A 17106-nucleotide genomic window follows, 5' to 3' on the forward strand; every position below is an offset into this window, starting at 1 on the left:
TTTTTTTTTAACTTCCTTAAACATTTGTCTCACTGGTATTTCTTGTTTCCTATCATAATGTATATCTATATGATACAGTTCCTTCTAAGAGTTTTATGATACGCATTCTCTAAAGCTTGCTAGGACATGAGTACCCTTTAAATGCCTACTCTTCAAGTATAATGCTTTTGTTTACAAAATATTTACTGCTTCATTTCAGTCCCATTTCTTAATGTCTTTAAACACACAGCTATCTGATTTCAAAATGAATAAAAATAACTGCTAAAAAGGAGGCTGCTGTTGCTGCCACCCAGCCTTCAGCCTGCCCCACTAGTCACCCAGCCTGGACACACTAAGTAAGTGTCACCACAGAGGGAGAGAATATACTGCTAGTGTCCTAGATAGTCTCACATCAACTTGAGCTAGATTCATCTGAAAGGAGGAAACCTCAATTGAGACAATGCCTCCATAAGATCCAGCTGTAAGGCCTTTTCTTAGTAAGTGATTGATGGGGGAGGCCCCAGTCCATTTTTTGGTGGTTTCATCCCCGGGCAGGTGGTCCTGGGTTCTATAAGAAAGCAGGCTAAGCAAGCCAGTAAGCAGCTCCCCTCCATGGCCTCTACATCAGCTGCTGCCTCCAGGTTCCTGCCCTATTTGAATTTTTGTTGGCTTCCTGCAATGATGGACTGCATTGTGGAAATGTAAGCCAAATAATAAACCCTTTCCTCCCCAACTCACTTTTTGGTCATAGTGTTTGATTGCAGCAATAGAAGCCCGAAGTAAGAGAACTGCTTTTATAAAAAGGGCACAGTCCTCTGGATTTTTCTTTTTTTCAGAAATATTAAATATGAAACTTTAATGAATGTAGTCCCTTGTGTTAGTTTGCTAGGCTTAGAATGACAGCATACCACAGTCTGGATGGATTAAATAGTACCTAACTTCTTGCAATCCTGGAGACTGGTGATCCCAGCTCAAGATTCTTGCAGCTTTGCTTTCTTTTAGGCGTCTTCTTGGCCTGGAGATAGGCCTGTCTTGCTGTGCCCTCAGAGTCTTCTCTGTACTCATACGTTCCTGGAATCTGTAAGAGACCAATCTCATAAAGATACCAGTCACATTTGTTGAAGGTGCGCCCTAGTGGCATTCTTTTGACTTTATTGGTTCTTTCATAGGCACGGTCTCCAAATGCAGTCACGTTCTGAGATTACAGGTGTTGGGCTTTAACATAGAGATTTTAGAAGAGCACAGGTCAGCCCATCACGCACTTCTAAAGGAAAAACGTTGCATCTGTTTTCCAACACTAAGCGGAAGCATCATAGTAGCATGTGAATATACATTAGAATTATCAGCATTAGCTTCGATGGCTGTGTGTTTCCCATATAAAGTTCATGTTGAAATAAACTGGCAAATATAAGAGCATCATGAGGTGGGGTCCTGTAAGAAGGTCGTAGGCAGTCAGGCCGTATCCCCCTGAATTATTTAGTGTTTGTGGAAAGGGAGAGCTTTCAGGAGTGAGCTGTCTGGCTCCCTCTTTGTGCATTTGTACACCCTTGTGAGTGAGTACCTGTGCTTCCTTTCTTTATAGGATGCAATGTGCAAGGTACTACCTTGGAGCAGAGAATGGCCTCAGAAACCTTAACCTTATACTTCCCAGCTTTCAGGACTGTGAACAGTAGTGCCAAAGTCCTGCTCTTGGCAGGTCCAGGGGAGAACAGCCTCCACTTTATCTCTTAGGTTACCCAGCTGATGGCTAAGGCAACTAATGAAGAAAGGGGAGGAATCCCAGAATTGCTTCTCTAGGGACTTGGGACTGGCTGTACTGCAGCTAAAGAGGAAAACTTAAATTGGCCCCTTTTTTTTCTGCAGCCAGGACTTTAAAGAGCTTCTAGCCAAAAACTTCGGGGGGGAGGGGGGCAAGGGGAATGAATGAATGAATGAATGAATGAATGAATGAGCTCTTTGATCTGGGGATTAGCTCAAGGGCGAGTAGGCCTCTTTGTGGCGATTTCTAGTAGGTTAAAGTATGCCTGCTTGTCTGAGAGAGCTGATGGAGAGCCCCCAGTCTGCTAACTTATTTGTGAATCCACAGGGGAATAAGAAATAAGAGAGAGACAGAAAATAGACCATTCACACACACAAGCATTTAAGAGAAAAAGGTGGGTGAAGTAAGAAACTTCAACCCCATTTTTTTTCTGATAACAGTTTTTATACTCTTAAGACAAAACCCTCTACACCAGAAAAAGAATTATTTCATAGTCAAAAAGGCGATTAATCACAAAAACAGATGAATTCAAATATACAACAGGTACATGTTTTTTCATTAAAACTAAATATTTCTTATCTATGTATCCATTATATAAGTTCTTAGTGAGTTCAGAATGACAAAGGTTGACGAGGCCTAAAGGTTAACAAGGTCCAAGAGGTTACAAGAATATTTGTCTTGTAACCAATCTGGCTACATGTTTTCTATCTATCTCTTGGTTATAGTGAGTTCAGGACAATAATTTTATCTGTCTTTCATTCTAAGATACAAAATAAATTTAGTGCTTGCTTCGGCAACACGTATACTAAAATTGAAACAAAATAAATTTAGACTGACAGTATATTGTGCCATAAGCTGAAAAGGTATAAGGAATTACAATAAGTTTGTGTGTTTTGACTTTAAGGTTTGTACTTAATTTAGACATTTCTTGGTAGTCTCATGTTCGGGTTCATGAGAAGTTTAAACCAACTTGCCTGTATTTATGGTACATACCAGGATATGGTGCCATCTCTAGACTGGAAGCTTATCTGAAGCCATAAATCTGTCTCAAGCCTGTCTCCTAGTGAGGCATTCGGAGGTCCACAAAAGTACTTATTGCAGCTGTAAACTTTTATAAACTTCTTAGCTTCTAAAATTGTTTGAATCAAATCAAGAATTCTGTAGTCAAGAATTACTTCATCTGAACATCAATGTATCTTCATAAAGATCCCATAGGGGGATCGTTCGATCAGAGTGGGTAAATACTCAGAAAGTGAGAGTTCATACCATGCCAGATTTTGTGAGCGATGCAGCAGCATTGGGAAGAATGGGTGTCAGAGGCTGGAAGCAATTCTAGGGTGAATTGTGATACAGACCTTCCAAAATACCGGGCTACCTTCCAGAAAGCCCACATGCCTACTTAACTGCCCCAAGACAGTGGCTCTTGGCACAGTAGATTGTTTTCAATTACATGTTCACTGCTGTATTATAGCATCTCGGAAGCCAGACTAAGATGACACCATAAAAAACACTAAGAACAGATTGGAAAACTGTAACCCACCACAAGGATGATCACCTGTCTTTACTAATAATTCTCATTCAGTAGAGGATTCCTAGTAGAGAGTAGATGATGTGAAAAGCAGTTCACAAAAGTTGAAGTGGAGATGTGCAATAAACATAATGAATCTGATATTAAACTTTAACAAAGGAGTTAAAAATAAAACAAGTTTCAGTTTGTTGAAATGTGAGGCTTGACAGTCTATACTGTGACAAAGTATTACTGAGAATTTGAAAAAAATGACAATATTGCATACTTGAGTGCATAAATTGTCAAAACCTGCTTCAAAGACAGCCCAGACCTGTATATTTCAAGCAAAAAGAATGCCTGTTGGTTTTTCATCCTTTCCTCTCTGGCCAGGATCTCTTCTGTCTGGTCTGTCTGGCAGTCCGCCCACTGACATTTCTACATGCATGATCTCTTCAGGAAGCATCAGCAAATATCCTTTGATATATCACCCAACTGTTGCTATGTCTTTGTCTCCTGTGTGTTTCCCCATGTGTATTCAGAGTCTTGACAGTCCTACTCTTCTCCCCACACAATATATCCTGCATGTAGGTACCTCTGAGGACAGCATGTTCTCTCTGTGAATATTCTTTCAGCCCATTCTGCTTTGAGTGATCTTAATTGTTCTTAGATTTTCCTTTACTTGTCTCTGGAGGTCTTCCTTGGCTCCCTGGTGTATTAGGCAGTGTTCTCTAGAGGAACAGAACTCATTCTGTGTGTGTGCATGTGTGTGTGTGTGTGTGAGAGAGAGAGAGAGAGAGAGAGAGAGAGAGAGAGAGAGAGAGAGAAATTTGTTAGAATGACTGATAGAATGACCATGGTCCAGCTTGTTTAACAATGGCTGCCTATCACAGGAAGGTCCATGAATCCAGTAGTTGTTCAGTTGTCTTAGTTAGAATTAGTGTTGTTTTGATGAAACACTGTAACAAAAGTAATTTGGGGAGGAAAGGGTTTATTTCACTCGTAGTTCCATATAACAGTGTATCATCAAAAGCAATGAGAGCAGGAACTCAAGCAGCAGTCAATGCAGAGGCCATAGAGGGATCCTGCCTATTGTCTTGCTTAGCTTGCTTTGTTATAGAACCTAGGACCATCAGCTCAAGGATGGAACCAACCACAATGGACTGTGCCCTCGCCCATCAATCACTAATTAAGAAAGCACCCTACAGCTAGATGGTATGGAAGCATTTTATCAATTGAGGTTCCCTCCTTTCAGATAATTCTAGCTCATGTGAAGTTGACATAAAACTAACCAGCACCCTGAATGTCTCAGCTGGTACTCAGTATACACCAGGATCCGGAAGAAGTAGGCTCTCTTGCCAATGAATGAAATGGACTTGCTGTCGAAAGCTAGAGCAAGCAGGTAGAAAGAGCAGTCTTCTATTTCCATGTTCTTAACACAGGCTGCCAGCAGAAAGTGTGGTCCAAATTAAAGGTGGGTCTTCTCAGTTTAAAAGATCTTGATTAGCCAGTATTCAAGAGGCAGAAGTTGGCAGATCACTGTGAGTTTGAGGCTAGAGAGAGGGAGAGAGGTGTTAAAGGGTGTATCTTCTCACCTCAAAGATCTGGAGGTGGGTCTTCTCATTTCAGATTATTCTGTCCCTCAAGGTGTGCCCAGCCATTTGGGTTTTAGTTAACTCCAGATGTAGTCAGGTTGATAACAAAGAACAGCTATTACACCTGGCCTGAGTTGCTGCATTTCAGGAATCTGTGGGGCTCATTTATGTCTGAAATTGAGGCTTACCTTATGCTTCTGTAACATCACAGCTGCCTCCAGATCCTGTTTTCAGATAGATGAAACACCTGTGGATATAGAGGTCAGGCAGGTGGCTACTGAAAGTGAAATGTAAGATGAGTAATAATGAAGAAACCTGTGGGGAAAGTTATGTGAAGAGCTGCCCTTTATAAAGGAGAGGAGGGAACTTCTGAGATAAAGAGAATGGGAAAACGGGGGGAAAACAAATGCTGGAGCTTGCTGCTCTTTCTTTCCCTAATACGAGTCATTAGAATTAGGCCAAAGTGAGGAGAAATGTAGAGCTGAGGCCTTAAGTGTGCCGACCACTTGGAGTTGATGGTGGCCATGGGCCAGTGCAGTGGTGAAGCTTATCATATTAAGAGGGTTTTTTTTTTTTTCTTAACTCCTATTGTTTTGTGATTATAGAATGGAAGTTGAAGAAGAAATCTGATACTGGAATAGATTACACACAAGCAGATACAGGAACTCACCTTCTGTTTGAGCCAGACTTAGGTTTACAAAGGGTACGACAGTGACTCACCCCATTTATTTTGTTTGGGAAGAGTTGTTTTTGTAAAAAGTACTATAAATGGGTTTCTTGGTTTTAGATTTTTGTTGCTTTTGGTTTTTGTTTTCAGTAAAGGGGATTGAAATTGGACTTTACACTGCTAGACAAGTACTCTGTCACTTAGCTGAATCCTTAGCCTGCCTGCCTGCCTTCCTTCCTTCCTTCCTTCCTTCCTTCCTTCCTTCCTTCCTTCCTTCCTTCTTTCTTTCTTTCTTTCTTTCTTTCTTTCTTTCTTTCTTTCTTTCTTTCTTTCTTTCTTTTTTTGAGATAGGATCTTGCCAACTTGCTCAAACAGGCCTTCAGCTTATTCTGTAGCCCTGGCTATCCTTGCATATACAACCTTCCTGAATAACTAGGATTACAAGTTTATACTACCAGGTCTAACTTATTATTAATTTTTATTTTATTTTATTTGGATTTTTTTGTTTGTTTTGTTTTTTTGAGACAGGGTTTCTCTGTGTAGCCTTGGCTACAAGTGCTGGGACTGCAGGCACGTGCCACCAGGCCTTGTTTATTGTTAAGTTTTAAATAACTGGTAAATATACTTAAATTCCTAATATGACATATCCGTCCATCCTGTATAAGCAAAAGTTCTTTGTGGGGGTAATCACTAATTTTAAATAATTTAAAGGGATCTCTAGATAGGGTGTAGCTCAGTGGTAGGAGTACTTTCCTGGTGTGTACAAGGCTCAGTCCCACTAAATACATACATATTAGAGTAAGTGAGTGGGGAAATTCTTGCATTGAAAAAGATGTGAAAGCTACTGATCTAGAGAATCAGTTTGAAAAGCCAAAAGCACTATTAGGGGCCTTGGGGCGATGGCTTGCTGAGTGTTGTCTCTGTTACCAAGAATGATGACTCTTAATGTGAGCTGGGGACAGGGGTGTATGTCGCTGGACCTGGAGCTCACTGGCTGGTAAGCCTGGCTGACTCAGTGAGCTCCAAATTCAGTGCAGGAGAGACCCTGTTTCAAAAAACTAAGGTGGTGGATCTGGAGAGGTGGCTCAATGGTGAAGTGCTTGCTAGGGAAGTATGGTGAGCAGAGTGAGATTGTGGCCTTGAATTTGTGTCCATAACACACTCTTAAAAGCTTGGCATGCTAATCCCAGCTCTGTGGAAGCAGAGACAGGAGAATTCCAGCTTGCTGGAAAGATAGTGTAGCTGAATTGATGGATTCCAGCCTTACTCAGAGACCCAGTTTTACATAAGTGAGATGGAAGAAGACTCCTGACATACACCTGTCATAGACCTGGCCTGCATAATACACATACCCACAAGTGCACACATAAGCACATGCATTTTCGACACGTGCAAAAACTAAAACCAAAAACAGATGTCTAGTGATGGAGGAAGTCACCTCTTATACTTGCATGTGCTCTATGCACACCCACCCACAGACCTGCACACTTAAGCATATATATATATATATATATATATATATATATATACACACACACACACACAACCGCCCCCCCCCTCAAAGCACTATTGAGAACAATAGGGTTGATAGAATAGGGAGCCTTATAAACCATAATATACAGAGAACAAGTACCTTAAAGGATAAACTTTTTATTTTTCTTTTCTTTTTTTTTATTGTATGTGTGTCTGTATCTCTTTCTGGGGATATTACACTTGAGTGAAGGTGTCTACAGAAGCCAGAAGGCCTCAGATCCCCTCAAGCTGGAGTTACAGTTAGTTGTAAGTCATTCAACCTGGATTCTAGGAACCAGACCCTGATCCTTTGCAAGAGTCATATGGTTTATTCACCATTGGGCCATCTCTGCAGTTCCCTGAACTGACTCTTGAAAGCTAATAAAGAAGCAAGAGGATAGCCAGTAGAAGAAACAGCCATGGGTGTATAAGGTTGTGTGCACTGCACTACTTCCTCAGCGCACGATGGCTGGTATGACTGTAGGAGGCCTGGGACCCAAATGAAACTGGAGCATTATAATACCACACACCAAGACACTTGACCCTCTGATAAAAGAAGAGGGCCAAAGAAGGGGTTGCTGATGAACTTAAATAGGGAGAGAAGACTGGAGTTTACTTTTTAGGAAATACATAAAATGAACTTGTGTTTGGAGACCAAGAGGATCAAACTGGAGGTTGAGAACACAGGCCCATGTTAAGTGATTTAAGTCACAGGTAATAGGGCAGAATAAGGTGGGGACAGTGCAGCTGGAGGAAGGAGGTCTCTCAGGGCTCCTTAACACATGCTGGGGTAGAGAATAGAAGGAAATGGAAGAGTGCATTCAGCTAACATTTTAAGTACTCATTTTCAATACCCTGCTCTACAAGCTGGGAAGTTGCAAGACTTGACACTGTACTCTATTTATGTTGCTCTTAGCCTAGTGGAAATGTCCCAAAACAAAGTCACCTTTGATAGGAAGCCTATTACAAGAGCATGAAGGAAGGATATAATTGCATTTTGTTATTATTTCTTCTCTTCCTACTTCCCTCCCTCCATCCTTTCCCTTCCTTCTGTCAGGAGACCAAACCTAGTGTCTTATACATGCCATCTCTCCAGCCTCAAGACCTGGGTTGTTGTATTTTTTTCCAACTATTTGATGCAACATTGTCGCATGAGTCTTACCATCTTGTTCCATCCTATGGAAAGAAAATAAGAGATGATTTAAAAACAACAGTGATGGACACTAGGTGGGGAGTTCATCACTTGGTAGTATTCTTGCGCCACAAGCTTGGGCACCAGCGTTTGGACCCCCAGGACCCTTGTAGGAAAGATGAGCATGGTGGATATGCCCATAATGGCAGCGCTGGAAATGCAGTCGATTTGCTAGCCAGCTGTGTAGTTGAACAGGGAGTTTCAGGTAAGATAAGGGACCCTGACTCAAAAATTAAGGTGGAGAGTGATTAGGGGACACACTCAAAAAAGCATCAACCTCGAGAGCATGTGCATACACGAATGATACCCAGAAACAGTAACATGGATGCTTGTGAATTGGAAACATTTTGAAACCAAAAACAGTAACATGGATGCTTGTGCATTGGAAACATTTTCAATCTACTTGTGTATTACTAAGGTAAAGCTATTTTCAGCTCATTTGTTATGCCCGATTTAAATGCTGTGATGTCCTTTCTCTCCAGTCTCTCATTAAGTAAAGGACAGGATCTATTCCTCAGTTATTTTGTTCCTATCAACATGGACATGCCTGTTATAGTAAGTTATGTGCAGAAATATAGGAGGAGGTAATTTTGAAATGTTCTTTGTTGTAAAGAGTATCTTGTGAGGGAAGAAATAAGGACAAGTTATTCTGAAGAGAAAATTAAGATACCTTGTCCAATATCAGATATGATAAAGAGCTGGAGTCCCTTCATGGATGTTTTATGTACCAGAGAAATCCTGAAGCTGTGGAAGTTGATGCCCTTTCAGTGAGGGGTTGGTCGGAACACTTTTTTATATCTATGGTTACAATTCTCCTTTCCCTTCTCTCTCTCTCTCTCTCTCTCTCTCTCTTTCCCAGCCGCTATTTAAACAAGGCTTTTCATATCTGGTCCAAGAAAGATAAATTCTCATCCACTTTTATAAACACTGTGATATCCCACACCGACACAGAACGTTCTGCGCCAGCCTGGATGCTGCTCTCCAAGATCACTTGCTTGTCACCCAAGACTGACTACACCAAAATAATGGAGTCGTGGGAGAAACTCAGCAGGTTTGCATGCTTATAAAGTAGCCCCTAGCAGACACCAGTTTGCTGGAAGCAAAGCTTATATCTTCAGGAAATGGCCTACTTCATAGCTATTGCTTTAGATTCTGGCTTAAAAACAAGCTTGAAAAATAGGAATCCCATTTAAGCAATTTACCTTTGTCAAAGTTCCTCAAGCACCTTAATGTTCCCAGACCTCACGGTGAAGCCTTGTTAAGTACTTGACTTCTAGTACTAATATTTGGAAGTGGTTTTTCTTGTTGTTGTTTGGGGGAGGGGGTTGTTTGTTTGTTTTTGTTTGGTTTGGTTTTGTTTGGCAGCATGCTGTTTTATTTGGCACTCTCTGCATCCTTTTCTCTAGAGAACAGTCTCCCAATCCAAACACCTTAGGTTATATGCTGTGTGTCATTGGGCATATTGCAAAACACCTTCCCAGGAGCACCCGGGACAAAATCACTGGTGAGTTTAATAGAGGCTGTTTTGGGAAGGCCTTGATGTTTTTATAGTTCTGTGTATTTCTTAGGCAGTTAAATTTCAAGTCTTTACTTTGCTTAGGTGTTGTCAAGAGCAAGCTCAATGGATTTCAGTGGTCTCTGGAGTTGATCAGTTCATCTGTTGATGTGTTGCAAGGGCTTTGCAGAGCATCTGCTAAGACGCTGCTGGAAGAGCAGGTATGGCCACACATCCTGCTTATGTTTCCACTCTGAGAAGAGGTCTCGAGGAATAGAAGGCATGGGAGGGTGGATAGTTCCTGAAAGCGCTTGCTGCAGGCCAGCGCCTGTATGCCTAGCAGCTGACTTTCCCTTGACTACTGAAGACATGGCTCCCTTATATCCAGCCCCACTTTAGCTCCGGGTACAAGTGTCTTTTAGTAATGTGTGCCTCCTGATTGCTGTTTATCTTTCTAGTGACAGCTCTGCAAGGTTATCTTTTAATAGGTGATGGCCTGGACATTGCAAGAGCATTTAAGGCATTGTTTTTTATCTAATTGTAGAGTCCCATGTGCCCAGATGGTTTTTGGTCTTTTGCTAAATCATATTCCTGGGAATGCCTGTGCTGTTGTTATACCATATAAGTGTTTCCTGCTGGTATTATGGCTCCAGAGTTTCCTAGCCAACTGCTAATTTTTATAAATATTTTATCAATTCCAGGGATTTTTAAAGTAGTCACAAATCCAAATGAGGGTTTCTTACAATTATTTTGACCACTACTGAGAAATTCTCCTATCAGTATTTTTTTTTTAAGTTTTATGTATTTAATGTGACTGCTAACACATGTGAAGGTCAGAAGACAGCTTATCGGAGTCAGTTCTGACCTCCCACCAGGTGGGTTCCAGTCGTTGAACTCAAATTGTCAGGGTTAGTTGTGTGCACCTTTCCCCCTGAGCCATCTCACCAGCCATGTCAATATATATTTCTTTCTGGTGTTGTGTTTTGCTTTACTTCGGTTTTTTAGAAGAAGAATATTTTTTTTTAATGTGCATTGGTGTTTTGCCTGCATGTATGTCTGTGTTAGGGTGTCTGATTCCCCAGAACAGAAGCAATTTACAGTTGCAAGCTATCATGTGGTTGCTGGGTATTGAACCTGGGTCCTCTAGAAGAGGAGCCAGTGCCCAGAACCGCTGAACTATCTCTCCAGCCCCCATATCAGTATTTCTAAAAAACTCATTATATCACTGTCTTCTGCTTTTATCATGAGATGTACTCTTTTTTTTCTTATTTTTAATTTTTTATTTGCCTATATGTGTCTTTGTGAGTGAGGATCATGTGTGTGAGGGTACCCACGGAGGCCATCAGATTTCTTGGAGAACAGTTGAACAGTATCAAACAGTATGAAACAGTATAGCTGATACTGTGTTGTTTGGCATAAGATCTGTGGAAAATTGGTGGCAGATTATGACAATCGATGACATACACCCTACTGATGGCAAAGCTGGCATTAGAAGGAAGGTTTCTGGTTCCTTCCTGGCATTCTTACCACCAGCACTTGCTGGAAAAAGTTATCTCTGCCATGGGCTCTGCCTATGAATCCCCGAGGTCATCAGGCTGTTTGGTTATATTGTTATTAGAGCCTGGGAGAATTCAAAATGTCTTCAGATTAAGAAACAGAGAGCTAAAAGAAAACCTAATTGTGGTAAGAAAATGCCACTTTTTTCTGCCAGCATCTCCCTTGGTAGTCACCAGTAGCATAAGGCCTGGAGAATTTTCTGACACCCTATTGCGCTTAAGTCCACGTAAACAAACTTCTCTTTTCCCAGGCTCTGTGGTGCTGATTACTTACTTCAGATCTCCCAGATTTTTGTCTTAAGCTTTGATGCAAATCAGCCTTCATCTCTTCCTCGGGATAAAGGCCTGTTGATTTCAGGATTAGGTTAGGCAATATATTAAAAGTCATAGGTGTGATGATTCTTTAAAGAGTAATAAACATATGTCAGGTGGTGGTGGTGGTGGTGGTGGTGGTGTACACCTTTAATCCCAGCACTTGGGAAGCAGAGACAGGCAGATCTCTGAGTTTCAGGACAGCCAGGGCACAGAGAAACCCTGTCTCAAAATAAATAAATAAATAAACAAACAAACACACACAAACACACAGTAGTTGTGAAAACTGCTAGGCTAAACCAGATTACATTTTCTCATGGTAGTGAGTCCCTACCATCTGCTAGTGCTGATGCGGTACCACATGCCCTGGGTGATTCCAAAGGTGGTCTTTAAGAGCACCTGACATGCACATGACAGATGTCATTGCAGTACAGTTCTTCCTGAAATAGAAAGATGTGTCCTGTTGTTCATTTTTGTGGCTGTGGCACTTAGCTAGCTCCAGGTGGGTATTTTGGAATAGCCTTCTAGAAAAAATGAAGTCCATGAATTCTGGGTTTTGAGGATGCTTGTGGGCACAGAAATATGAGTGGCGGTGACCCCCTGGAACTTTCTGTAATCAGTAAGAGACACCAGAAATGTGTACCTAATATTTTACAGAAGAATAACAACTGCCATGTGTATATCTGTGTGTCTAGATCTATCTTAGTCTATGTGGATCTGTGCATGTGCACAGGGGCTAGAAGAGGGTGTCAGGTATCTCCTGTCACTGCATTTCATTTCTGCCACTGTTCATTTTCAGGCAGGTTCTTTCCCCTGAAGCTGGGGCTTACCCTCAGCTAAGCTGGAAGCCAGCACACCCTAATGATCTTTCTGTCTCTGCCCTGTTTGCAACAAGCATTTGTAGGGATTCATGGCTAAGACAGTGTCAAACTGTGCAGCCACACTGGCCTGGGATTCTCAATTTGCCTAAACCGAAGTGGAATTCAGAATCTTTACACCTTCCCCTCCTTAGTGCTGGGATTGTCATACCTGATCCAAAATCAGTCCTCATTTTATGTCTTTTAAAATAAAGTATTAGCCATAGTAGCTAGTTCTCTGCCTGTTATAAGACAGAATTGTTACTTTCCTCTACTGTTGAAGGGGCACTACTGTTAAAGGTGATTTATAAACTTGAGAACTAGATTTTCCTATTTGCCTTTTGCGCTTCTAGAGCAAATATGGGGAAAGAGTTGATATGCACAATGCTCTTTCAACATTTGGCTTAGCTAGTTCCCATGGCCAGGTTGCTGAAAGACCAGTGATGGGAAAGGTAACAGTCTTCAGCGTGGAGACTTGGGGTGTGAGAGCTGGGTGTGGTGAGTCATCTGAAACATGTGAGACCCTTCAGAGCTGTCCTGTGCCTTGCAGGAACTGCTGAAGCAGGTGTGTGTGGATGTGCTCTCCACCTGTGAGCACCACCTGTCTAACATCCTTCTGAAGGAAGATGGGACAGGGAACATGGATGAAGACCTGGTAGTAAGCAACTGCTTTCTTATAATCTTTTTATAGCAGAGTTTTTTGAAGCATGATTGTGTAATGTGAATTTCAGCTGCTGCACACAGGTTTTTTTTTTTTTTTTAGTTTTGTTTTCCATTGTGTGTTTGTTTGTTTATGGGGTGCAGTACATGCATGTGAGTGCAGATCCATGTAGAAACCAGAAGAGAACATTAGATGCTATGGAGCTGGAGTCACAGGCGTTTATGAGCTGCTTGATGTGGGTGCTGGGAACCAAACATAGGTCCTCTGCAAGGGCAGCAAGTGCTCTTAATCACTGAACCATCCCTCCAGCCCCTGTTTGGTCTTTTAATTTTTAAAATAGTTATGAGTTGTCTTCTGGGTGACTTAAACATTGGAATATACACTGGGGGGTGGAGGTGAGCTTTTGTGTTGTGTGCAGTAAAGGGGGAGATTTGACCACTGAGAACATGGATGCTCTTGGCTCGGCCAGTTATGGATACACCTGCAGGTGTAAAAGACTCCCCTGAGAACACATGAGGCCGTTACCAGATCTGATAGCAGGAATTCCAATTCTGGCACCTGATGTTCTCTGATAGAGGAAATAGGCCATGTTTTTGATGCTCTTCGGTATGGATCGCCATTTAACCAAACCTGGCTGGTTTGCTGCTGTTTAAATAGTAGAACAACTTCTGTCTGTGTTCAGTTCCTGCTGTGCCAGCTTAGCCCTTGTAGTTGTTACTGATTATAGACCAGAGCTAGAGCTATATGGGCAGACCACTCTGCCGGCACATTCAGGGATAAGCACCAGTACTCTGGGAGGCCGGGTGCTGTGCAATGGACAGCAGAGGGCTCAGTTTTTGTCAACTATCAGCTGCTACCCACACCAGAATTATACAAAAGAAAGCCACAGCAATTAGAAGAAAAAAACTACTTTATGTTCAAGACATGCACTATTGGCTTTCTTACCTCAAGGCTAAGGGTTTATTTTGTTGTTGTTGTTTTGGTCAAGATCTTGGTATGTTGCTCAGGCTGACCTTAAACCTCTAGGCCCAAGTGACCTTCCTCCTGTACCCTTTCCTCAGTAGCTAAGATTATAGGCATGCATGGACAACTGTCCAAGCTCTGAAAGAAGCTTTTTCCTGACATTTGGCTTTTTAAGAATGCTCATCCATCTTTGGATAAAGGAAAACAGTATTATTTATTAAAAGAGGATGTCATTAGAAAACATGAATCGTGGTAGCTAGCTGGCTGTGAGGATGTAGGACTTATGAGTGCTCTGAGTAGGAGTTTAAATAGTAAAGTAACCTGAGGAGTAAGGTAACCTGAGGACATCTTGGAATTGTGTTTTATAGTGCAGAGTAAGTTTACATGCTTTTAAACACAAGTTTAGTTTGAAGGGGTAGTGATCAAACACAGGCCCTTGAGCATAGCAGCCAGTGATTTCTACCATGAGCTAGACTCCAGGCCCATACATGCCCTGTTGGTGTGGCTTTCACTGCTAGGAGAATTAAACAGTAGGTTTCACAGGAGTTATTTTTGTTTTGTTTATTTGAGTCATGATCTTGCTGTGTTGCTCAGGCTGACCTTAAACCTCTAGGCCCAGGCCTGTTCTAGAAATAGACATCAACTAAGACTAGAATACACAATACAAGTATCATGAAACCCAGAGCTTTTCGATGGCACCTTTATAATCTTGAAACATTTGTTGTATGTATTAATATGAAGGGATGACATCTTCCATGACAACATGATTATTAATAGGAGCCCCAGTTATTCATAAAAATGTCTGGATTTAACTGATAAGATGTTATGGTCATCCTAACTTGGAATGAATTTTATCAAGTAGCAGCCAAATTTTTATTAAGAGCTATGCATTTTTCCTTCAAAAATAGTTATCTATTTGTAATTTGTGAGACAAAGTGATATTCTTTTGACATGTTACTCTAGCTAGAATTTATTTTCTTTTTGCCTTGTTTTTACTGCAAAATCAATTCTCTTTGCAGGTGAAATGTATTTTCACCATAGGAGATGTAGCCCAGTTGTGTCCAGCCATAGTAGAGAAGAGAGTCTTCCTTCTAATCCAGTCTATCCTGGCTTCTTCTGCTCATGCGGATCACTGTAAGGCCTCTGAAGTCACCCTGCACCATACTGTCCTGCTGCTCAGTTAATTTTCTCAATAAGAAGTCATTACCTCTTCCTTCCCTGCAGTGCCGCCATCTCAAGGAACCACAGATGGCCTAGCCAATGAGCTGCCTTTCCAGGTCAGAAATTCTGCCATGCCTTCCGTCATTAGAGCACACGCCATCATCACTTTAGGTAAGGGTATCACGCAAGGAGATGTGGCTGTGCTGTGTAGTTTTTGTCTGAAGTAAGTGTAACCACAACCACGGTAATGTACTATGTGCTCATGAGACTAAGCCTACTCTGGCTTCTGTGATTTTAAGAGTTAATTCTGGTGTGAGGGTCCAGCTCTGCAGATCTAACAGAGATCTGTGGGATCCCTTGAGACTGTTGCTGTGTGTAGCAGTTACTTCTCTTATTGCTGTGATGACATAGCTAACAGGCAACTGCATGGAAGAGAGGTTTATTTTAGTGCATGCTTTAGAGGGTGTTCCAGTCCATATTACAGAGTGAAAGCATGTGGCAGGAGCTGCTCATTGCAGAAGCCAGGCTGAGACAGGCTACTCAAAATCCCTCCACCACTGACCCATGCCTCCTGCCTCTAACTTAACCTCAAAACTATGTCATCAGCTGGGAACCAAATATTCAATCATGAGCCTAAGTGGGACAGTTTATATATGTAAACAATTATAGTTTACAGGGAGGATTTTTTGGTAGGATTATGGTAGTTAATTATAATTATACCTGTTTCTATATTTTTTTAAAAAAATAATCTCAATGTAGCTCCAGAAGTTTATCAAGAAGTTTATTTCAGAGCTTGGGGAGATGACTCAGTTAAGAGCACTGGCTACTTTTCTGGAAGACCCAGGTTCAATTCCCAGCACCCACATGGCAACTCATAACTGCTAATAACTCTAGTTCTAGGAGATCTAATGTCTTCTTCTGGCCTCTGCAGGCAACACACACAAGTGACATACATGCAGACCAAATAAATGCACATAAAATAAAATAAAGACTAATTAAGAAACCAAGGCCAAAAAGAGAGAGAGAGAGAGAGAGAAAGAAAGAGGAAGGAAGGAAGGAAGGAGGGAGGGAGGAAGGAAGGAAGGAAGGAAGGAAGGAAGGAAGGAAGGAAGGAAGGAAGGAAGGAAGAGAAAGAAAGAAAGAAAGAAAGAAAGAAAGAAAGAAAGAAAGAAAGAAAGAAAGAAAGAAAGAAAGAAAGAAAAGAAAAGGAAAGAAAGAAAGAAAAGAAAGAAACCAACCAAGTCCACTGGTTCAGTCCTATAATCCCAGTGCTGAAGATGCGGAGACTGGCAGCTCTGTGCATCCCTGGGGCTCACTGGAAAACAAGCCTAGCCCACTTGGCGAACTTCAGGCCAGTGAGAAAAGCCCCTTCTCAAGGGAAAAGTGGACAGTGCCTAAGAACATGTGCAGTTGTGATCTGACATGCACCGATACTTGAGCCTACACATGAGTCTGCACATACACAAAACAGAACTGTATCTAGACATTACACAGAGCTTTAGGAATGGAAACTTTGAAGTTCAGTTTATTTTCCAGAAGTGACAGACGACCTGTGAGTACACTTCTCCAACTCAAATAGTTCATCTTGAAAACACCGACCTCTGGCTACATTGTGAATATTCTATCTTTAAAGTGATTGTCTATTTTATAGTGGGCACAGTTTTGAATGGTGGTTTTTGTTGGTGCTGTGGTTTAGCTTGGGGTTTATTTTGTTTGTTTCATTTCTGGTTTTTGTGATATTGACTATTTTAAAAATACCTAAACATTACAAATAAGAGCAAAACCTTCCCCTGGCCACAAAGCAAACACACTAGGGAATATAATTCAGCAGCCTCCTTTTAACTATGAATAAGAAAATGTTAGACAGCATTCTTTCCTGCATATCTAGCTTGC

At 41.5% G+C, this 17106-nt stretch overlaps 1 protein-coding gene across 1 annotated transcript in view; it reads left to right on the top strand.

Moving 5' to 3' along the window:
- Positions 1-17106, top strand: part of Ncapd3 (non-SMC condensin II complex subunit D3) — a 72881-nt gene that overhangs the window by 36021 nt on the left and 19754 nt on the right. The window contains exons 18-23 of the mRNA XM_060371109.1: positions 9068-9259; positions 9615-9712; positions 9809-9924; positions 12979-13086; positions 15072-15186; positions 15277-15384. Of these exons, the coding sequence (XP_060227092.1) occupies positions 9068-9259; positions 9615-9712; positions 9809-9924; positions 12979-13086; positions 15072-15186; positions 15277-15384 (737 nt within the window). The remainder of the gene's footprint in view (positions 1-9067; positions 9260-9614; positions 9713-9808; positions 9925-12978; positions 13087-15071; positions 15187-15276; positions 15385-17106) is intronic.

This window comes from Meriones unguiculatus, chromosome 1, assembly GCF_030254825.1.
Source record: "Meriones unguiculatus strain TT.TT164.6M chromosome 1, Bangor_MerUng_6.1, whole genome shotgun sequence".
In the NCBI taxonomy this organism is placed as follows: domain Eukaryota; kingdom Metazoa; phylum Chordata; class Mammalia; order Rodentia; family Muridae; genus Meriones; species Meriones unguiculatus.